This window comes from Falco biarmicus, chromosome 3, assembly GCF_023638135.1.
Source record: "Falco biarmicus isolate bFalBia1 chromosome 3, bFalBia1.pri, whole genome shotgun sequence".
NCBI lineage: Eukaryota > Metazoa > Chordata > Aves > Falconiformes > Falconidae > Falco > Falco biarmicus.
Window position 1 is genome coordinate 113,347,863 of NC_079290.1, and position 23,356 is coordinate 113,371,218.

The 23,356-nt window shown below is 46.9% G+C and overlaps 1 protein-coding gene across 1 annotated transcript; it reads left to right on the forward strand.

The window, feature by feature from the left end:
• Window positions 1–6,157: 6,157 nt before the first annotated feature.
• On the forward strand, window positions 6,158–21,900 carry ENO1 (enolase 1). Its single transcript, XM_056330915.1, has 12 exons — window positions 6,158–6,289; window positions 11,869–11,962; window positions 13,294–13,389; window positions 15,964–16,022; window positions 16,912–16,981; window positions 17,177–17,310; window positions 17,478–17,700; window positions 19,296–19,493; window positions 19,740–19,941; window positions 20,299–20,407; window positions 20,842–20,900; window positions 21,421–21,900. Exons 1-12 carry the CDS (start codon window positions 6,158–6,160, stop codon window positions 21,488–21,490), a joined length of 1,446 nt encoding a protein of 481 aa, XP_056186890.1. The 3' UTR covers window positions 21,491–21,900.
• Window positions 21,901–23,356: the final 1,456 nt, after the last annotated feature.

The following is a 23,356-nucleotide window of genomic DNA, read 5'->3' on the forward strand; positions in this document are numbered from 1 at the left end:
AATCTGCATCCCTAGTATCACTTCTTGAAAATGCCCGGGTAGTCTAATGTTACCTGCATCTTCAGCATCCATTAAGCCCCCTTTAGTACTGAATAAACCCTAGGCACCCATTTCACAGAGAGACATAAAATTCTCTGGCTGAGGTCTGTAAGCTCCCTGCCCTGTCCCTGCTGGCTTGCAAATGGGGAGCAGTAATTTCCACAGAAAATTCAAATCCCAAACCTACCAAAGCTAGCTGGGGTTGGAGAAAATCAGCAATCAGACTGCCAGGTGAGATAGCAAACTGAGGTCCCTGCAGCATGCAGGGTTTGTCACTCTGATAGCTGATCTTCCCTGACAACTCGTAGTCTAATTTTTGCACTATAGCTGCAAATTTTTGACAAGAGGACCTGAAAAGATCTAATTCGGTCTAGGTCTTTCCCTTACCCCAGTCATTGTACTGAAGCTACTTTCAGGCTGGCTATTAAATGCAGGAACTGCGGGCTTTTAAATCATTTTCACGACACTAACTGGTCAGTCTCTAAAACTGTGGGAGAAGACAGGAGAATTAAAAAAAGTGGTAGAAGTTACAGGCACTAAGACAGATGTCAGGTCTGTCCTCTGAAGTCATTTCATTATTCATGTGCCTAAAACCTGTGGTGTTTAGTCACAGAATTAAGCTGTAAGACAAAAGCACACCAGAAAGGCAGGATGAGAAGCAAGGAAGAAGGATGTAAAGTCAGAGGAGGTTTCGAATGCCTGGAAGAAAACATCTTAAATGATCAATTCATTACTTTTTAATAGATACCCAGAAACAGCATTAGTCAGACTCTGCCATTACCTTTCCAATGAACGTTCCTTAAAAATACCACGATCTGCAGAGTCAAAGAGAAGAAATCTGAGTGACAGAGTGCTGTCTTCTGCGTCCAATTCTTTCCTCCAGAGACCTCGCCTCAACTGCGGTGATGTGGTAATGCAGTCAAAAAGCCTCGTTCCCTTAGTTGTAGGGCTGCTTTTCAAAAAGGAACTTATCAAAACATAAACAGGCTGGCACTTGCAGAACTGTCGGGCAGAGTAGATGAGGGTGGTGCGCACACAGCGACCCAGCCGCATGTTCCTCAGGTGTTTTGTGAGGCACTGGGGAGGAAGAGAAGTCCCTGAGTGCTCAGGAAGTGCTTTCAAGGTACTGTGAAAGCTCACGCCCTGGAATGCACCCTACCTGGCATAATGGTTATTAAGCGTACTAATGCACTGGCAAACAAGTCCTGATGTGTGGTGGTTCGGCTCCCTGCCTCAGCAACCTCAGCCATTTGAACTAGTGATTTCACACTCTGTAAAGCTCTGAACTCTGCTGCCCAACCACTTTTAGCAGGGAAGGAAAAGGCTGGCCTAGTCAGCTTCTGTGCTCATGAGCGTGTTGCCAGCAATCAAAAAACTTACACTTATTACACTTACAATTTGGCCGGTAAAGCACAAGGAATGATTAGGCCTTGCAATGGAAGGGGATTTTGATCATGAGGCTTGTTTTCCATTTCTGAGTGGTGGATGCCCGTAAGCCAGATCTGTCTTCATGTTTTTTCTCCATCTGCTCCATCAGCATGTTATACCAATGTGTTAGTATTGCGTGGGCTGTCAAACCGGATTACTAGCTACGGTGGCTTTATGTTTCCTGAAACTCTTTGTTCCCAGTGTCCCCATTAGCCATACAGCCCCCTCCAGACCATGAAAGAAATATTTTAAGAGTGCACTGAATATGTGATTATCTGGTAACGAGACCAGGTTCCCACAGAAACTCATGCCAGCCGGATATCTCTTAGCCTTAGGAATGCTAAACTTTTTCCTCAAAGAAAGAGAAAAAGAAAAATCAGGCAGGATACATGACTGAGCAGTGGCATTTTTAATATCAGCTCTGACTTTTAATATTTATGTACAGTGCGATTTTAAATCTGCTGATCCAGGAAAAATTATACCAACACCTGAACAATGCCAGACTTCTGATCATGGATGCCTGGTCAATGCTGCCTCCAGCTACTGTAGTGCCAGTGTCTTCAACTGCGCCCTCGCTTGCAGACACATGATTCAGTGGAGCAGACACAGCTCCTGGCACAGCATCTGTGGCCAAAACCGTGAGCGAGTCCTGCCTGCCGGGGATGGGACCGTGCAAGAAGGGGGGGGATGCAGATTCTTAGCACACAGCTTGTTGCTTGCACTCCAGCAGAGGAAATTTGCTTGCTTTGTGCTGTTTTTGTGCTCACAAGGAAAGAGGACCCTAGGAAACAGAGAAATGGAAGAATTTAGGTTGGTCTTCTCCCACAGCTTTGCTTCGGCTGAACAGGAATATGGAGCTGCAAGAGGCTCAGTGCTCAGCTTCCCAGACCAGAGGGTTTGCATTACACTCCACTTCTGTCCACCACCAAGCTAATTATTATCTTTCATAATATGGCTTCTGTTCCCAAAGAGCACTCTACTGTACTTTACCATGAGTCTTTTGCTCCACTACCACAATGCTGAATTTCCCTCAGCCTTAGGCTTTCTTGTGCTCCATCTTCCCTAGTTCATCATGAGTCTTGGCACCTCTATGTGATTTTCATGCATAGCAAACAAGGGACTTTTACAAAGTGTAAAGATGGTGGAACATTGTTAATCCAGCAGTTACACAGCATAAAAATCCAGTTTTATGATTTCCAGCATCTGATCACTCAGGAGCAGGCGTTTGCAGGGAATGTTCCCCTCTCATGCCTTTGCACCAGAAGGGTAAGGCTCCAGGATAAGTCAGGAACACAGCTCCAAGGGGTATAACACGCAGTTTTGGGGAGGTTGGCACTGCAAAGAATTGTCTACCTAAAAAGTGACAGTTTAATTCCAAGGGCTTTTACTGGCCAATATTGCTTTACCTCAGCTGTGTGCAGCCCAGCAGAATTTCAACCTGATTTGTGACTGTGCAGCCCACACGAATCTGCACCCCCAGCAAGGCACAAAAACCAGCATGTAGTGCTGCTGCAGGCATGCGGGCCATACTGTGCTGCCACAAAACAGCTTGCGTTTAGAGTGGTACGTGCTTGCTAGGAGCCTAGGAGTCATGCAGGGGGGCCTTGTGGGGTACCGTGTCTGCATGGCGTGCCTAGGGAAGGCGGTCAGTTCAACAGATTTCCTTTGCTTTTTATTAGGCTTAAAGCTTGTCTCGGGGGTTTGTTCTCAGGAAGGAAAGAAAAATGTGCCCAGAAGAAATGATCAGTCACAATCAGGTTGGGAAGGGTGAAGCAGTTATCAAGCAAACATGAACATAACTGACTTTGCAAGCAACAAAATAGCTTTGTGTGGTGCAGTCAGGATGAACTGGGCACTGTCAGCCCTCTGGAGCCCCTAGACCCCAACTGCAGGCTGGGGAAACTTCACAGGTATTCGAAATTCTCAGAGCCAGGCCCCCATCCATGTGAACACAGGCTGTGTGGTGTCAGGTGAAACGGGAAGAAGCAAACCCAGGGGAACTGGGAGTTCCCATGGCATTACACGCATGGGTCTAGGCTCTGCAGTGTCCCAGCCAGGCAAAGCACCGGTCCCTGCTCAGGGCTTCACACTCTTACAGCTGGGGATAGTGCTCTGCCTTGAACAGAATCAATTGTGTCCAGGAGGGACAAGATTGTGCCTTTCCTAAGTCAGCCTGTGACCTTGTTCAAATGTTTTGACCTTGCAATGGGATTCCCTTCGTTGCAGACTCCCTGCCGCAGTGCAATGTGTGGCTATCCCTCTGTTAAAAAATCCTGGAAGAAAAACATGCTTATGGGAAGCATGGGCACAGCTGTTCTCCATAATAAACCCACAAAGACCTTGTGTTACGACTGCAACTGATCGATCCTAACCAAAGCAGTACATTCCCTGGGAGCTATACCACCGGGAAGGGCCTGGAGGAACGGTGGCAACCAGGGCTGAGGGAGAAGTGGCATGCTGCCCTGCCGGCACCGCGGTCCTGCACCATGGCAGGGTACAGCGGGGCCTTGCCATGCTGGTCACAGGGAGCTGCTGCCAGCGGGGGCTGGGTAGGTCACTCCAGGATGGAACCGGGTCCTTCTGCCGTGCTGCACCTGGGAACAACTCATGTGAGTGTCATATTCTTGTTAAACACTGTGACACACGGTTATTACTGAGTCCATAGAAAGCTGGATAATACTTTCCAGGGATGGAGGCTTTGCCAGTCACAGAGCTCCTCGTTCACTGTGGTGTGTCGTTCATACTTCACTGCAATGCGGTGAACTAAATATCTATCAATGAATAATTTGATGTTTTTTTCAACATCCACAGCAGGATCAGAACTTTTCAGGAGCATGAGTCACTCCACTTTGGCAAAGTCTTTAATTCCGTGGCCTGGTGTGAAGCTCTGCTCTGCTCCATCATTTTTTGGTCACAGCAGTCTTTGTGGTGGCTTGACCGTGGCTGGACGCCAGGTGCCCACTGACGCTGTTCTCACACTCCCCTCCTCAACCGGTCAGGGAAGAGAGAACGTAACGAAAGGCTCATGGGTCCAAATAAAGACAGGGAGATCACTCAGCTATTGCCATCATGGGCGAGACGGATTTGACTTGGGGAAATTAGTTGCATTTATTACCATTCAAATCAGAGTAGGATAATGGGAACGAAAATCAAAACAAAAGCACCTTCCCCCCACCCCTCCATTCTTCCTGGGCTTCGCTTCATTCCTCATTTCTCTACATCCTCCCCACAAGCAGTGCAGGGGACAGGGAATGGGGTTACGGTTGGTTCGTCACATGTTGTCTCTGCTGCTCCTTCCTCCCCGCATCTCCCCCTGCTCCAGCATGGGGTCCCTCCCACAGGAGACAGTTCTCCATTAACTTCTCCAACATCAGTCTTTCCCACAGGCTGCAGTTCTTCCCAACCTGCTCCAGCGTGGGTCCCTTCCATGGGGTGCAGTCCTTCAGGAACAGCCCGCTCCAGCGTGGGTCCCCTGTGGGGGGTCACAAGCCCTGCCAGCAAACCTGCTTCAGTGTGGGCTCCTCTCTCCATGGGGCCACAGGTCCTGCCAAGAGCATGCACCAGCATGGACTTCCCACAGGGTCACAGCCTCCTTGGGGCATCCCCCTGCTCCACCACGGCCCTCCCTGGGCTGCAGGACAGCCTGCCTCACCATGGCCTTCACCACGGGCCGCTGGGGAACCTCTGCTCCGGCACCTGGAGCATCTCCTGCCCTCCTGCCCTGCCCTGGGTGTCTGCAGGGCTGTTGCTCTCACATGTTCTCGCTCCTCTCTTGCGCTGGTGCAGATTTTTCTTCCCCCCCTATCCTAGCGGCACTGCCACAGTCGCTGATGGGCTCGGCTGTGGCCAGTGGTGGGTCCAGCCGGGAGGCAGCTGGCACAGGCTCCATCAGGCACAGGGAAGCTTCTGGCAGCTTCTCGCAGAAGCTGCCCCTGTAGCCCCCCGCTAGCAAACCCTTGCCACGCAAACCCAACAGCCTTCAAGCATGTGTCGTGGAGCATCAAACACCTTTGTGCGGAGCCAGAAAAAACACTTGCAAAACTCTTTGTTCCTGCTGGCGCATGAGTATGTGAGGCGTCACGACCAATCGCATGAGCGCTTCTTCCCCACCCCAGTAAGTGTAACGGTTATTCACTTCAAAATCAAAGCGAACATTTACTGTATTTGTATTTAACCTTTCTGCAGCAGTAACGCCGCCAGCCCTCGGCGGGAGGGCCGCGCAGGCCGAGCCCCACGCTCCTCCAGCCTTGGCGCGGGCAAGGCTCGCTGCCGCCAGCGACAATGACCCCGCCAGCCCGGCCTCTTCTCCCCACGGGCGCGCGCAGGCGCGCGGGTTTGTGCAGGGCACGCGCACCCCACGCAGGTGCACGGGCACAAAGAGACCGTTCTCGCGGTACGCGCGCGCGCCAGCGGACGAGCCCCGAGGACGTTGCCGCCGACAGGCCCGCGCGCGCAGGGAAAGCTGCCCCCGCCCGGCCCCGGGCACGCGTGGGCTGGCGGTGAGGGGCGGCCGGCTCCGCCCCGTCCGCGCTGGGATTTTCCACGGGGCGAACGCCAGAGGGACCGGGCCACCGCGGCACGTAGCGCACGCACACGAGCCCGCCTCTGGCGCGAGGAGGCGATAGCCAATGGGAGAGCTGCGGGGTGCCGGTCCGGCCAATGGGTAACCGGAGAGGGGCTGAGCAGACCAATGGGAGCTGGAGGAGGGCGGGTCCTCTGCGCGGGGTGGGCTATAGCTGGGCGCCAGCGCCGCTGCTTCTTCCCAGTCAGAGGTGAGACGGCGAGTGGGGCTGCTGTGTGGAGCGGGGCTGCTGGGCCGAAGGTGAGTGGGGGCGGCGGCGGGATGGCCGCAGCGGCCCGGCTTCTCTGCGGGGTGAGAGGCCCCTATGGGGACCGCCGTCTTGCCTCTTCCCTCACCCGGCCTCTGCGGGCAGCGGCCCCGGAGCCCCTGCCGCCCCCGTGAGATGGGGTCGGCCCTAGGCGGCCTCCGAGGGGGTGCAGGCCTCTGCGGGCGTGCTGCCCACCCCCACCCCCTCACCCCTACCCGCCAGCCGCATGGCGGGGGCCGAGGGAGGCCTGCGCCGGCCTTGGCCTGGTCAGCTTGGGGGGGCGGGGTGGGGGCCACGCGCTTGTGTTGTAAAATCTTCTGGGAAACGTGGTGGGTCAAGGCTCCTTTCAAAGGCAGGGTTTAACCTCTCTCTCTTAATCATTAACAGTTGCTCTCGGATTGCGTGTCGTGATTTGGACCTTCCCCTGTAGTGGCAGTGGATGTCCTTCAGCTTCGCATCTCAAATATTTAACGTTTGATGTCAGCACGCAAGTCTGTGTGCATTAGGTCTCCTAGTGGGGTTCATTAAGTGCTGGGTATCTCAAAAGTAGCACTGGTGGGGAGTATCACCTGGTAACTTGATGTGTATCTCTGGATGTGAAGGGGGGGGGGGGGGGGGGGGGCGGAAAATTGCCTCTTGACTAGCTTGCCTCGTGCATGGCTGCCGGAGAGGATCTTGGTCTTTCTCATGTTCCGTTGCTTGACTGCTGAGTCACAGGGCAGGGCCAGGACTTTCTGAGCCTGGCAGGAAGTAGTGAAGTTTGTCATCCAAACCCACAGACTGAAGCAATGCAGTTTCAGGCCTCCATCTTATTAAATGAGAGGGAAAGTAATTCAACATATCTCAGCCTTACTCCCTGCCAGGCATTACTTAAAACATGTCATATCATGTTGCAGAGTGTAGAGGTGAATTAATACTATGTGGAATGCAGGGGAGTAGGATTGTAAGGTGCCCTTTTTAGTCTACATTTGACCAGTAGAATTTAGATATTTGGATCTAATAAAGTGAGCAATAAGCTTTTTTTTCAGTGGTGGTGGTGTGAGAGGTGTAGTCTTGCAGGATCCTTAAGTGCTATGTAAAGACTTCCACTGATAACTGTAGGGCAGTTTTGTAATAAGACACTAACTAGGATAGTTTTTTCTATGGCCGAACTTAAGTGTTACCTTTTTAATCTCCATTCAGATGCTTGTAGTTGATCAGTCTTAACCCTGTCTTGACTTGTGAGACATGGGGCTGCAAAACAGCTCACAAGTACAGCTTTTGGTGATAGTCAGCTGTAAACAAAACCTCTGGAAATAATTTTGAGTTGGTGTAGTCTATGTTCTTGTACTGCATTCCCTGTGCAGAGCAGAGGATCAGGTAGAGAATAAGTGGTGATTTCTTGGACTGAAGTTAATAGCCAGTACTTGGAACTGGCAGTGGTGCAGTGGGTTGTAACTTAGCCTTGAAGTAGGTGATAACCTGTGTGCTCTTGGGAAAGCCAGGGAAGCTAGCATGTGTGGTTTTTCCCCTGATGGGAGACACTGACCTTGCCAGCAGATTACGGTACAAAAAAAGGTTTAAGGCAGTGCATGCATTAAATAACATTCTGGTATTTGCCTCTTTGGCTAGCCGCATCACTGAGTACAAAGGTCAGGTCTGGACAGTGCTACTGATGAGCTGTCTTGCATTGTTAGCATTTCCACAGTTAGACTTGTGTGTGGGCTGACCCTCACTTTCTAGATAAGTTGACTGACTTGATTAAGGCAGAATACATAATGCTCAGCTTGTGATGAACTAAACAGCATCAGATTATTTTTTTTTTTTACCCATGAATAGCTCAGTGGGAGAACTGTTTCAAGAACACAGAAGTGAGGGAGTTTGCAGAATGAGGCAAAAAAAAAGTGTGAGGAATTTCTGGAATGGTGCAGTGCTGTGAAATGCCTCCCCCTAAAGAAAAAGGGGGGACCACAGGGGAGGTTATTTGTCAAGGATGCTTGAGTAATGTCAGACCTGGCAGACCTACCCAATGGAAGCTTCTGCAGTGCATTCCTGAAGTGCCTCCTTCTGTGTGAAGGTGAACAAATGGTTCTTGCATTGCACTAAGACTTCCTGTGAGATGACTGCTTTCAAAGGGTAAGGTACCTAAAGTTTTGGTGCAAAACCATGGTTCTGAAAATGAAAGTAAGGCATAGGAGGTGCCAGCCTGATAAACTCTGAAAGCCTTTTCAGAGAAATGGGGATTCTTATTAGCCAACGCTCAGTGTACATGCAGAGAGATAAGTGTTAGCATGGGTGGGATTGATAACTGGAGAGTTGCAGAGATTTATTTCTAGCTTGTGTATTTACTGATTGAAGTTATGTAGTGGCAGCAGGAGAAGGCCCACTTGCACTAAGTTGTGCTTCTTAGGTTAGAGGTATCATTTGTCAGTGTGTGGGTCTTACTGTAAAGCAGGCGCTACTTAAGATCTCTGAGCCTGCCTTATACAATATGCTGCTTAGGAGCAGGACAACTGGAAAGGATGCTTTAACTACAAGGGGACAAGCCAAATGGCTACCCATGTTTTTTAACATGGGGAGGGAAGAAATGAGTGTCTGAAGTTAACTCGCCTGTACAAGTGGCAGTGTTTCTAAGGTCCTGTTTTCATAACATTACAGCAGCTGCAGAGAGGTTCACAACCATTTCTGTAAACAGGGTTACCACCCACACTGGCTTGCCAAAAAACCAGCTTCCGGATAGTTCTACTTCTGAGGCTGAGCTTTCTTTGCAGAGGAGCCGAGTTAGGTGCCAGTTGATGGCTTACAGGCATTTGTATGACTTGATTTTTTTAAAATGTAGCTGAGCTTACATAAGGCATTCCTTACTGCAGTTTGCTTAAGGAAAAGCGTATAGATATGTGAGAAGGTGAAGAAAAAGGAAGTATTCAAGACTGGTGATTTTTCTTCCTTTTAAGAGGAAGAGCTATTCCTGTAAATGCTCAGGACTGGGTGTAACTATTAATGTAAGCTCTTAATTAGAGCTGTGATAGTTTCTATTTCAAGAGTTACATGAGGCTCTGAACAGCTGCTGTGCATACTAAGAAGTACTGCACTTTAGTCTTCTATTGGAAAGAATGATAACTGGTAGCAGACGTTTCCTGTATTAGGAATGCTTGGCTGCTCTTACGTGGTGAGCTGGCATTCCCTTAGATCTCTATAGAAACAAGCCTTCTGGTTTTGGACTGTTTTTCCTACCTAGACTGAGATTTCTGTCCTCTCAGCATACAGCTCTAACTCTCACCAAGTATATAAGGTTTTCCTAGTTGAAACAGTGTGATGTTTTTGAACTGTTCTCATGCTTGCATGTATTACTACATGACACAAATATCAAGTTGATGCTAGCAGCAGCAGTTGCTGCATTCTGGAAGGAGTGCAAGGCTTGTGAGGTCCCTGGGGAGGGTGTCTGAGGGGGTTTCTGCATCCCTGGCACCCTTGTGCTATGTGGGAGAGGGACCAGGCAGCAGGTCTTGGGAGGGGTGAGTGAGAGTTGGGTGGTGCCAGCTGTGCCTGTGGCCAGTTCAAGCTGCTGGAAGCCATTCACAGCTGGCCCCCAGGGAGCACATGGAAGCAGGGAGCTGTGGCTGTTGGGAGCAGCATCAGCAGGCTTTGGGGCTGTTCTGGTAGAAAGAGTGTGCCAGTGATCTGGCTGCTGCCTGTTCAGCTCATCTGCAGGCTTAGGCTGCAACCTGATAGTCACTCCAACTCAACTGGTGACTGTGCAAGCATACCCAGAAGCTTGAGGTCTCCAGGGAATTAGAATGATGATATCTTTCAAAAGAATTACCACTTTATTAGTGGACTTTTTTTTTATAAGAACTGTGAGGAGGCTGTGACCTGCTGGTCCACCTGCTGCAGCTGTAAGGCTGTAGCTGAAACCCGAACAGAAGCACTACAGCTTACCTGTGTTGATGTCTCCACCCAAACTCTCCTCTCAAGGACTGGAATAGTTGTCCAGACCTTAACAAGGAGCTTCTGAAAGTCCCCCAGCTCATGAAGGCAGCAATGGATGCCTTAGCTGCAAGTGCAACCATGGGAAAAATTTCTTGAACAAGTAGGCTATGTTACAAGAGGAGCTCAACAGGCAGTGCAGTATCCGGGGATGGGAACAGAAGAAAGATACATGGTACTGTGTACTGTCACAGGCTGGGCCCTGCCTTAATTATGTGCAAAGGGAAGGTAAGCCTGAATTCAACCTTGAGCTAATTGGTGCAGGTGGTTCATGAGATGGAGACTGGCCCCCTCGTCTCCACTTGAGGAAGATTCTTCTGCCCCAATCCTCTGAAATGCTCCTGCATAAGAGACATGATACTCTGGGGCTGAAGAATAAGGAGCATGTGAGTAACATACAGGATCCAGGAAAAGCAAACCATGCAAAGGTGATCCAACCACCCACCTGCTTTAGAACTAGAGCCACCAGAAAAGCAGGTGAGGTCTTATTACTAAGAGATTTCTTACTGAGAGGTGCTGAAGCACCCGTTTTCCATTTAGACAGTTTCTCTAGAGACATTTGCTGCCTATCAGGAGCTTGTATTTGTGACATTGCTGAGAGGCTGCTGAGGTGTAGCATGTACCTACAGGTACATCTATTATCATCTGCTCCTACTATTCTGTGTAGGGTCTCATGGTACTGCAACAAGTTAACTTAGAAACATCAAAAGAAACTGTCCCTTGGGGCAATGTTACAAGGATGAGGAGGAGCACAGGTGTTCTGTCCTCCCAGTCAGGGGAAAGGGCTCAGGAGAGTGCCTGGCTGCCTAGCTTGCGCCATACTCAGGATTTTGGCTTTGATGATCGTGGATCAACCTTTGAGAAGCTGGATCTTTTAGGAGCTGATAGGATTCACCTGACCAAGTTGGGCAAGATCATTTTTGCCAACAAGCTGGTCAGGCTTATGAGGAGAGCTTTAAACTAGACTTGGTGGGGGAAGGAGATGGAGTTCTGAGTAACAAAGAGCTGGGGCTGCCGATATATTACAAACCAACAGGGAAACAGTTGTCGGATGCCTCAAAGGATTTCAGAGTTGTTCCAGAAAGTTGTCAGGGTTGGTAGCCCAACTGAAGTGTCTGTATACCAATGCACACAGCATGGGTAATAAACAGGAGGAGGTGGAAACCCCTGTGCACTGAAACTTGGTGGGATGAATCATGTTACTAGAGTGCTGCAGTTGATGGCTGTAGACTGTTCAGGAGGGACAGGCAAGGAAGGAGAGGCATGGGGGTTGTCCTTTTTTTAAAAAAAATAATTGATTGCACAGTTAACCTGTTCATCAGTATTCTTTTAAGTATAAAATGGGAAGTTTTAAACTGAAAGAAGGTAGAACTGGTCTGGATATAAAGAAGATTTTTTTTTTTTGTGATGAGACGCTGGAAGAGGTTAACCAGAGAAGTTGTGGATGCGTCTGTCATTGGAAGTGTTCAGAGTCAGGTTGGACGGTGCTTTGAGCAACCTGATCTAGTGAAAAGTGTCCCTGCCCGTGGCAGGGCATTGAACTACTTTTGAAGGTCCCTTCCAACTCAAACCATTCTGTGATTAATGCTAAACATTTTTTTTTTAGGTGTTAAAAATGTCCATTCTTAAGATCCACGCCCGTGAAATATTTGACTCTCGTGGGAATCCCACTGTTGAGGTAGACCTCTTTACCAACAAAGGTGAGTCCTTAGCTGTAGATACTTTATTCCTTTCTTGTATTTGATAGAACTGAAGAGGCAGTCAAAAGTATGTGGACTGTCCTGTTCTAGCAGTGGAATTGTGCGTACTTTTTCCTCCATACAAAAAAACTTGTTACTGAGCTTGCTATGGGACTTGCAGAAGAAACCTCTACATTATTCTGCTGGGATGAATTTTCTGAGCTCAAGATACTGGTCTGGACAGTAAAGGATTTTTTGAAGTGTGTCACTTCTTACAGTCTGCATTGTGCAAGTATTAATCGAAACCTGCTGCCTTTCCCTTGCCCTGAGCACAAGTGGGACAGCACTTGACAAACTTGGAGTCAACAGGGCCTGCCTTCCTGTCCTTAAGCATCTGCTAATGGTCTTAGTTTTCAGTGTTCTCCAAACTCTGTGACTGCACTTGAAGATTAATTCCTGGTCTGTCTAGCAGTCACCTCCTGTAATGAAACAGTGTTCTGCTGCAGGGTTGAATCTTGGGTAATGGTTTCTTCTCAGCTTAAGTACTCAGGCATGACTAAACTTGTATAATTGGGTTTTCACATATAGCATCTTATTTTTTTAATTATTGTAGGACTTGGACTTTCCCCTTGGTTTGTTAGTTGTTCATACCACATCTGATGGGATCTGACAAAAGCATTGTGCAAACACATACCAGTGTGGTTTGATGGAATGGGCAAACACAATAGCTGTAATGCACTAACTAAATAACTGATCTTTCTGCTTCAAAAGATTAATGCAGTCACTTAATGAGATTGCCCCTACTAAATAATTTGCTGTAGTGGGACAAGGGAAAGACTGGAGACTGAAGCTGGCATCTTGAACCACAGGCAGAGCAGGCTCCAGTGTACCAATTTGCTCAAAGTTCGGCATCTGTGGCTGGAAGAATGGGCTGTCTGGGTGGCTGTGCTGACAAGGGAGACCTTGGAACCCATATTAACAAAATAGCATTCTAATTGTCCCTTTTATGCTGTATCTTGGAGAAATTTAAGAGCTTGCCTGCCAGACTGAGCTCAAATAGTAGACTCAGTGAATAAAGCTGCCTTTTCGGAAAGGGAACAGATGACTGTCCCAACTTAAAACACTTGAAATGCACAGTGGTGGAGAATGAGTGAGTCAGCTTGCTCTTGATCAGTATGAAGGAGGCACTGATGAATTGGTGTTACTGTTAAGGAGCAGACAGGTATAAGTGAGCAGAGATTGTCTCCCATCTCCAGGGATGGAAGTGTGCAGTAGGTTGGGATGGCCTATGGGTGGAGAGTGTTTTGTGTGTTTGAATGTGCCAAGACAACTGTTTTTTCTGTTGTAAACAGGTTTGTTCAGAGCCGCTGTTCCCAGTGGTGCCTCAACTGGAATCTATGAAGCTCTGGAGCTTCGTGACAATGACAAGACACGCTACATGGGGAAAGGTAAATGTGAATTCTGGAACGCAGCTTGGCCTCTTTAACAGTGGCTGTGTTGCTGCATATGTTTACGCCAGATGGTAGCAGAGGGCACATGGGCTTCTTCACTACTGTCAATGTTCTATACAAGGCATGGCAATTGGGCAAAACCAGTGGAGTAAGGTGATAGCAGTGCATACCACGTGTAGGCTGTGGGGCTGGGGCAGAGGTAAAGCACAGGCTGCTGGATTTTGCCAGGGGACAATGTGGAGAGTGACTGCCTCCAGCAGGGCAGCTGTGTAGTAGTGAAAGTCACTGTACTTCCATAGGTGGGGCAGGTGGAGTTTAGGCATGCCAGCTAGATAATGATGTCTCTAGTACAGTATGCCCAAAGGTACTTTGTTACACCACTTCTGTTGCCCTGCATCTTGGTGCGTGTCAAGAGTAAGAGTGCTTTAGCAGTGTGTATTATAAGAGCATCTAAACTACCTGCTTCAAAAAACTTGGTGATACTGCAGCTAGTCACAAATTTTCTTCATAGACCAAATTTTCAAAGAACTGTTGTCACTATAGACTCTTTAGATGCCAATATGTTAAATCATGAACCTAAGGTTTATGCCAGCTGCTGACCACAGCTAACCTGCAGCTTTATGCTGGTAATCATGGAAGGTATTTTTGTTTCAGACTGCATAATAGCTAAAGTCACTTCAGCTTTTTGTCTGTCATTATAGTAGCCAGGGTACTTAAGATTGTGTTAGTGGTGTAATATTTTAGCTGTCTGGGTACTGATTGTATGTTCTGAAAGGAAACTACTCACAGCCTTTGCCAGGCTGGCTTGGGAACATGTGTAGGGGAAAATGAATAGTCACATACAAGATGTCATTAACCTAATAAGCACCCTAGTAGTAATTCTTATGACTACTCTTAGAGCTTGGACAGTGGGGACTCCTTTTTAGCTTGCTACTCTAAAAGTACAGGTGATGCCTTCCAAATATATGCAATCAGTTGAACTTTTGGCTAGGAGAGAGAATTACTTGTCTTCAAACTTTCCTTTCACCTGACTGGCAGAAATCTGAACTATTCTGTGCCTGTTAAGAGTGGTTAGAGTGGGTAATTGCGGAATTGAACTTGGAGACCCTTGTCTGAGAAGATTCATGGTTGTTACTATCTGAACACAGAATAAACTCCTAGATGACTATCTCGAAGAACTTAGGCTGTTTACCTAGGGCTTTTTTCTTTTCCTTGAGAAGAGTAAATGTGTACTTACCTCAGTGTACTAAATGTTTGTGTGCTTAGACCTGTTAAATCTGTTCCTACAAGCAGTTCTTCATGGCACTTTACTAGACAGTAGTCTGAGCTTTTACAACAAACTATCACAGCTGAAGGTTTTTGTCAGCTGCGGAGTAACATGAGTTACAAAAAAATAATCACCAAATGAGATGAGTTGCAGATAGCTGGTAGGCCTTTTGTAATACAAGTCTGCAGATTTAGACCATTTAAGAGGCAATTAATCAGGGTGCACTTACTTGGTGTTCACAAGTTCTGAAGCTTAGGTCTTTGGAAATATTTAAACACCGTACAGGAATGACAGTATTTCTTAGACTACTGTTAGTATCTGCGTAATGATGGTTCTGCTTATGGGGAAGAAGGAAGTTCATACTGGAACTGCTGGTTTATGCAGTAGCGTAGCCGTGTAGATTAAAAGGATGGTGCTGTGTTCATGCTTTATTCCGTGTCTGAAGCCGGGAGCAAACAAACAATTTCTGTGCCTGTGTCCAGGTACAGAGAGGGTGTACTTCAGCATGTATCAAGTGTAAAATGTGGATTAAGGTGATGCTTTAACCATGTTACAAAGATTAGCAGATAGTGAAATGCCTGAACTGCTGCATGCTTAACTTTTGGGGAAGCCTTTTTCTTTCTGCATATTCATCCATTCTATGCATGGATAGGAGTAGCCTATCCTAAAAGCTTTTCTAAATACTTTCATTCAGCCACATGAAGTTTGGATCCACACTGGTGGTTGCAATAGTATGGAAACCTGGGTGGAAAGACCAAATACAGCCTTGCTGGCTGATGCAGTTTCCTCTACCCTTTGAACCCTTTTTGTTTCTAGTCTGATGCTCAGTATCAGACACTTGCTGACTTGTAGGCCTGTTTACCTGTTTGTGTCCTTTTCTTTTTCTTGCATGACTGGCTTTTGTTCTTGTCTGTGAGTCTTCATCTCTTCCTTGATTCTCTTGTCCATTTCGCTTCTGTCAGGTGTATCCAGAGCTGTTAAATATGTTAATGAGTTCCTGGCGACAGCATTGTGTACACAGGTAATGTATGTACTTTGAGTGCAACCTTGTCACTTGGATTAATTTCTCCAGTGCATGGTCTTGCAAAGTAACATTGCAGCAGGCATTTCTTACTTCATGCAACTTCCATTCAATTGAGGTGACCTCCGTAATAAGTGTTTAGATTTGGCTGTAAGCTCAGGCTGGATTGGGGTTTGAATAGCATGTGATGGTATTCTTGAGATCTTATTGTTACTGGGATCACCTACTAATGCCTGCATAACCAGTGTGGTTGACTGGTGTCTGATTTGCTTGTTCCTTCCAGGTGTCTCAAAAGCTGTTGAGCACGTCAATAAAACAATTGCACCTGCACTGATTAGCAAGGTAGGAGCAATCTGTCTTCTGCTAACATCAGCTAATACCAGTCCAGTATGTCCTAACTGATGGGTTTTCTTGAAACAGTTATGGGAACTGTATTATGTGGCGGAGGCAGGGTTAGCCTGTGTACCAGCATGCGTGTGAACAAACTGACCTACAGGAATTGCTTGACTTAATGACTGCGTATCTAAAACTTAAACAAAACTACCTCTGGCGGCTTAGTGTTGTAGTGTGTAGAAATACATCTGGGAATTTCAGTGATGTGCTGTTAAGATACAAACTGCTTTATGCTTAAGGGGATGACTGGGTGATGGGAAGGGACTGGGTTTTATCCAAGCTGGCTGGATAAACTCTGGAAGGGAATCTGAGGGGGTCTTGGTAAAGTCTGCTTGAGTGAGAATCCTGTGTGCTTTGTGGGCACTGCGCCCTAGCTAGAAAGGATGGTGCAAAACTAAGTGGTATTGCATAGTCATTGCACATTCTTAGTGACAATCCCAGACACTATGTACTGAGTTACAAATGGGTGTATGTTGTGAGCAAACTGCTTGTCTTTGAGCTTGCACTGAAGGGGGACAGGGGGCATAAACTGGGGCCTTCTCCTATGCCATGCCAGGCAGGTAGCAGTGTAAGAGTCAGGAATTCAAGGGACAAGATAGCCTTACAGCTCTGAATGTGAAGAACAAAAGTTTTTGACAACTTACCTGTCAGCACCAGTCTGCTGGAAGTGACCAGAAGATGCTGCTGTGTGGTAATGACAAGCACTTGTCTCCTCAACTGCTGGTAGTTGCCCTTAAGCAAGTCTTGGTGACTGCCATGGAAATAAAAATGCAGTGGGTAGGTGAGAGTTTGTAGAACCATGTTTGTCAAGCAGTGCTCTGCTTGTTTCTCTCTGCAGAACGTCAATGTTGTCGAGCAAGAGAAGATTGACAAACTGATGCTGGAAATGGATGGATCGGAGAATAAGTGTAAGTGGGCTTTGAGTTGCGGTGAGGCGGGAAAAGATGAAGTCTGGTTAATAGAATGGTGGCTTACATGATCAGAAACAATGGGCAGTGCACAGCATGTGCTGTGCACTTCCATAACCAAGACCATGGTGCTGGTATTGCTGAGTCTCTTTACGAAGATGTAACATTTCTGTAAACAATTTCTTCCTCTTACAGCCAAATTTGGTGCCAATGCCATCCTGGGTGTATCTCTGGCTGTATGCAAAGCTGGCGCTGCTGAGAAGGGTGTCCCCTTGTACCGTCACATTGCTGACCTTGCTGGAAATGCAGAAGTCATTCTTCCAGTTCCTGTAAGTCCCTTGATAGAGCTAGCTAAAGACTTGATCTAACCAGGTGCTTCATGATGTCTTGTGGTCTTGGATCAAGTTTTCTAGAGAATGAAGAGTCTTAACATAAATGCTGTTATCTGTTTACCCTGAAACATTCTAACTTGCCTTTTCTTTTTGGCTACTCCAAGGCTTTTAATGTGATCAATGGTGGCTCCCATGCTGGCAATAAGTTGGCTATGCAGGAGTTCATGATCCTCCCGGTCGGTGCTGACAGTTTCAAGGAGGCAATGCGCATTGGTGCAGAGGTCTATCACAACCTAAAAAACGTAATCAAGGAGAAGTATGGCAAGGATGCAACTAATGTGGGTGATGAGGGTGGCTTTGCCCCCAACATCCTGGAAAATAAAGAAGGTAAGAAGAAGCTAATTGTGGGAGGAGATGTAACTGATAGGCAGAGTACAAAGACCATACCTGTCCATGACGAATGGAAAGCAGGATCAGTAGGTCGTAGGACTTACTGCTGTTTCTTTGCTCTGCTTCTTAATCCTGACAAACCTTCCAGGATGCTATACTGGTGTGGTCCAGTATAGTAACACAGAGCTCTTCCCTTGGACATGTGTTTATGCAGCTTGACAGGATAGCTTTGACTTCACTGCCTCATAACTGTTTCATTCCTGTAGCAGCTTAAGGGAATCTTACTCTCTTCCAGTTAAAGAAGTGGTGTGGGAATGTCCGCGTGCATTGCATGTTTCCCTAGAAGTCAGTAGTCAAAGTTCAGTGGAGTTCTTTTTCTGCTGACAAAGCAGGAAACCAGTTTGAACTATGCCTGGTAATGTGTGATAGTGCGTGAAGGCTTGCCTGGGAAGTTGAGGCATAGGCTGCTTCTGCAGCCAAACAGTTCTGTTCAGAAACCTGTGGGGGAGGGAGGCAGTTGTTTTGTGGAAAGTGAAATAACCGGTTCCTACAGAAGTGCACTGGAAGAGCTATTTTTCAATCCCTTCTGCAGAAAGGGAGCTGCTAATAAGGCAGTAGAATACTAGAACTATTAAGTTGTTTGTTGCTTAAAGGTGTTGGTTATGTTACTGTTGAAGGTGGCCTCTGAACTGCATTGACTTTTCTGCTGTTGAAGATACAGAGTCAGCACCAGAAATCAGGGTGGTTCTGAATCCCACAGTCACAGGCATGTCCCTGTCAGACATCAATGAAGATGACCTTGAATGACTGTTGCAGTCTAAGGAATCTGTGTTGCTGGCAGCATCTGCTTTGCAGTTAGTACTAACTGACATCTTAAAACTAAACCAACAAAAAAACCCCAAAACCACAAACCCAAACCAAAGCACTTGATCTGAGCTTCCTACTGTAAATGGCCTGGCTGCTCCAGCTGCTTGGCTTTGAGTCAGGGGTGATTAGGAGAGGTCTTAGTGGTCGTGACCATGCTCAATTTCCTTGCTTGGACTCGGCCAAACAGGGTAGCGTAGTGGGTAGTGTCTAGAGGCTCCTACTGAGTATTTCTGTTCCTCTTCTACATATCATTGTGCTAGCGGGGAACAGGTGGATGCAAAGAGAGGGTGCCCTGTGCAGTGGCAAGCTGTGCATCACACTGCCTCTCAGGGTTTGGATGCTTACCACTTATGGTCAGCACCTGATCTGGAGCCAGAAAGGATTAAAGGGCAGTCACTACTTCCTGCCCACTTGTATAAAGCTGAAAGAGGATGCAGTGTCATCTAGTTTTAAGCTTTCTGGGCTGACATGTCCTGCCTGAAGAGATCATGAATCCCATAATGGTGTCTCAAGGGTATTACAAGCTAAAAGCAGTATTAAAGTAATACCTTGTTCCAGTCAGTTCAGAAGCCGGAGAGTTACAGAACTTGTTCTATGTGGCCTTTGTGCTCTCCTTGGGGGCTAATGGAGATTCTTTGCCGAGTGAATGTACTGCAGTTGGTAAATAAATAGCTTTTGAGTTAAGATATTTGGTGGTAACTTAGAAATACCTTACTGTGTTTCAGCTCTGGAGTTGCTGAAGACTGCCATCAGTAAGGCTGGCTACTCTGAAAAGGTTGTCATTGGCATGGATGTGGCTGCCTCAGAGTTCTACCGTGATGGAAAGTATGATCTGGACTTCAAATCCCCTGATGATCCCAGCAGATACATTTCTCCTGATCAGCTGGCTGATCTGTACAAGGGCTTTGTCAAGAACTACCCCTGTAAGTTCTTCATTATCAAGAAGCACAGTAGTAGTGGCAAATAGGGTTGATTGCTGAAGGAAAGAGTTAGGATGCAGCCTCCCTTTGTAAGAGGGATCAAGAGCAGAACAAACAGTTAGCCTCTTAGGGGTCTTAGGAATTTTCTCTGAGGTGGGTAGTACTTGGCTGCGGCACTTTGGTGCAAGTGCTTTCAAACAAGACCTTACAGGGTGGCATTGTCTTAAAGCTCCTTGTATCCCTTTACAGTGGTGTCCATTGAAGACCCATTTGACCAGGATGACTGGGCTGCCTGGAAGAAGTTCACTGGCAGTGTTGGCATTCAGGTGGTTGGTGATGATCTGACTGTGACCAATCCAAAGCGTATTGCTAAGGCTGTGGAGGAGAAATCCTGCAACTGCCTCCTGCTTAAGGTCAACCAGATTGGCTCTGTGACAGAATCCCTGCAAGCGTAAGTTTTACTCTCTTGGCCGTGACAGGGAACGGAGATTGTGGACTTGAGGGTGATGAACATACAGACCAGATCTAGTGGAACAGAAATCTGTTGATTGTAATTATTTTGTGAGGTGAGAGTAACTGTTAACTAATAGAGGATACTGGCAAGTGGTATCCTTTGTGGTCTTGAAGTCGGATAGGCACATCAAACAACTTCACTGGGTGTATGCATGTGTAAATTGTCACATGATCCTAACCTAACATATACCAAAGGTCAGTTCTGTTTTGCCAAAGTAAGGAATGCCTGTCACAAGAGCAAAGGCTGCAAAGCAAATAGGCACATTGTGAGGCTTCATCTGCTTATCTCTTCTAGCTGCAAGCTTGCCCAGTCCAATGGCTGGGGTGTGATGGTGAGTCATCGCTCTGGAGAAACAGAAGATACCTTCATTGCTGATCTGGTAGTTGGTCTCTGCACTGGTCAGGTTGGTATCTGTAGCTGCTGTAGTTTGCCTTTTTCTTTGATGAGATAGTACGATGGTGAAGCCATGCTGCACAGCAGATGGGGTCTGTCCTGACTTAAGGGGGTGCACGTTTGCTGTTTGCATATATAGGAAGCTGATGTGTGTAATGAGGGAATGTGTGATCTTACATGAGTTCACCTTGAATTCCCAATTTAAAAAAACTATAGTCAACTCCAAGGGGTGTGTTGGGTTTTCCTGATACTGAAGATGTTCACTCTTGAACAATCTTTATTGCTCCCAAGCCCTGTTCTGTTGGAGCATACAGATATTTACAGCCTGATGCTGAAATGAAGTTTGTGACTGTGCTTGTTAGTGTAAACAGAATAGCTTCGTGTTGGTATCTGCGGCCTTATTTCTGCCACAGTTCTTCCCTAACTTTCTGGTTTCCCTTTCAGATCAAAACTGGCGCCCCATGCCGATCTGAGCGTCTAGCGAAGTACAACCAGCTGCTGAGGTGAGACTCTCAGGGGGGAGTGGGAAAGGGTTGAGGGTTAAGCCTGACAGAACAGATGCTCCGTTAATGCATTTGGAGGACAGTTTGGTGTTCTGCATCTGAGGAACACTGCTGCTTGAGGGCATAAACTGACACTGGCAGAGGTGCTTTTGGGCTGGTGCTGTGCTTGCCTGGTTGGCTGTAGGCCATGATGAGTTGGATGGGTAATGTCCATAATGGACACACTAAAGCAGAACATCATACAAAGCATCCTGTGATACTAGATAGGAGATATTGTTCTCCTGTCTGCATGATGCAGTTCTCTTGGGCAAGCACTTAAAATGTTTGGGCTTGTGTAAAATGGGTGATACTGACTTGTGCAGTTAGATGTGTGTAACTGAAGTTGCTTGGTGGGAACTGGCTTGTGACTCTAGTCTAATTGGTACCAGGTAGGTCGGATGATTAGTGTAAGGCCAACAGCTGTGCTAATGCAGGTCTACACTGTCTGCTGACACCTAGCACACTCTTTCCTTTTCATCAGAATTGAAGAGGAGCTTGGCAGCAAGGCCCGTTTTGCTGGAAGGAACTTCAGGAACCCTCGTGTCAACTAAGCTGTGTGCATCGGTCAACCCCTCTGCTGGTTTAAGGCACTAGTCATCTACTTAGATCACAATTACCTGTACTAGAAAGATAAGGGCAGCTGAAAGGAGAAAGGCCAGTTTGCAGGTCCTCTTCCCCACCACGATTCCTTCATCTAGTGTTTTCACCAACTCTGATCTGTTACTTGTAACGCTCTACTGTTTTTGTATTAGGACAGTCCCTGTGGCGGCTTTCTGTGTATTAGACGCTGTCTGGGATCATGACCTTGTGACTCTGGACATAAACATTTCAATTCCCTTCTCTGCCTGCCTGGTCTTCAATGTTTGGAGCTGTGTGACTTGCAGTGGTGCAGCAAGAGGTGCCTGCAAACAGAAATAGTAGTGTTTCTACATGTGATAAATAAAAGCATCAAACAACTGAACAGTGTGTCTTAACCGTGCTGAAAGCGAATTTGCAACCTCCATCTTGAGCTGTTGCTATGAGAAGATGTAGCTCAGCAGGGTGTGGGCTGTGGAACGGTACCATTCCTGAACCCTCGTACTCTGTTAATGGCACTCTACCGTGACCTGTAACTGAAAGTTGATCTGATAGCTGTACTTTAATTTTTACCTTATTAGTATCTAGGTACCATATTTTACATGGGGGAAGAGAAGAATTCAGGGCATTCCTAGCTGTGTGAGAGCAGATGGCCATAAACAAAAGGCTTACATGCAAATATTTTTATTTCCAAAAGCCCTTGTTTTGTTCAGGTGGTGCCTCTGCTGGTTTGGCTGGGTAGGGAAGGGAGGGCAGTGAGAGAGATTGCAAAGCATATGGCTCACTCCATGATCATCAGCATTGGTAGAGATGAGGAGGAAGTTTTCCTGGGGTTTGGTGAGAGATTGTTCAGTGGCTCTGTCAGCACTGTGGTTCTGTTGCTCTGCGCCTTTGCTGTCAGAGCTCTTCCTCTTGAATGGGGGAGCTGGGAGCAGAGCTGTTCCTTACTAGGCAGGAAGGATCAAACGATTGCATAATTGAGGGAGAGGTTGCTTATGGCTTTTTTCCATGATGGCAGTTTTGTGTGGAAAAAATTAATTTCTGATTCACTTCAATGACTATTCTACTAGTCTTCCAGTTCCAGGAAACTAAATTGCCTGTGGCTGGAAATTTTTATTATCTGAGGCGCACAACAGTGCCGTGCTGTGGGCAGTGTATGTGTTGCATTGTGGTGTTATGAAATGAAACTGACTTAAAGTTTTAATTAGTAGGATGAAAATGGCACATTTAAAGCCAGTGGAGTTGCAAGGCACGTGTCATTTACTTTAAACCCTCAATCTTACTATCTTTGGTTCTTGTTATAGGAAAAAAAAACAAGACATGTTTTATTTCAAAAGCTGCAGTTAAGAAGTATGGAGCTATAAAATGCTGAGGGATGAGGACTGTGTGTTATATCCCTAAACAAACTTCTACAATTATGCCCTGCCATCGGAGGACAGATGAGACTGCTCTGTGAGGAGTAAAGCCAGAACAGAGATGTCTTTGAGCTGCTGGGAGATGTTAGGTCTGCCTAGTACTAGTGTGAGTAATAGCTGCAAAAGGATTTAGGACGGAGAGGACTGTTGATGGGAAAGCTTGGCTCCTTTAGTGTATTGATTCGTGTTTTATATCTAAAAAAAGACTCATCTGTTGTGGGTCCTTCTGAAATACCTTGTCCTGTATGAAGAGAAGCTGCAGCAAGAATGCTCAATGACCCTCACATGGTAAAGGAGGAGTTTTTGGCATATTCACTAGAACTGAAACCATGGAGGGAGGAAAATAATAGCTCTTGTTCAGCGGGGTGTTTGCTGATGTAACAGCCACTGTGCAAAGGGCTAAAGCTCCTCTCTTAAGGGGAGGTG

Coding starts and splice junctions, on each gene's coding strand:
- ENO1 (XM_056330915.1), top strand. CDS start 6,158: ATGGGAGCTGGAGGAGGGCGGGTCCTCTGCGCGGGGTGGGCTATAGCT. Junction 16,023..16,911: donor CACCTGCACTGATTAGCAAG/GTAGGAGCAATC, acceptor TTCTCTCTGCAG/AACGTCAATGTTGTCGAGCA. Junction 20,408..20,841: donor TTGGTCTCTGCACTGGTCAG/GTTGGTATCTGT, acceptor TTTCCCTTTCAG/ATCAAAACTGGCGCCCCATG.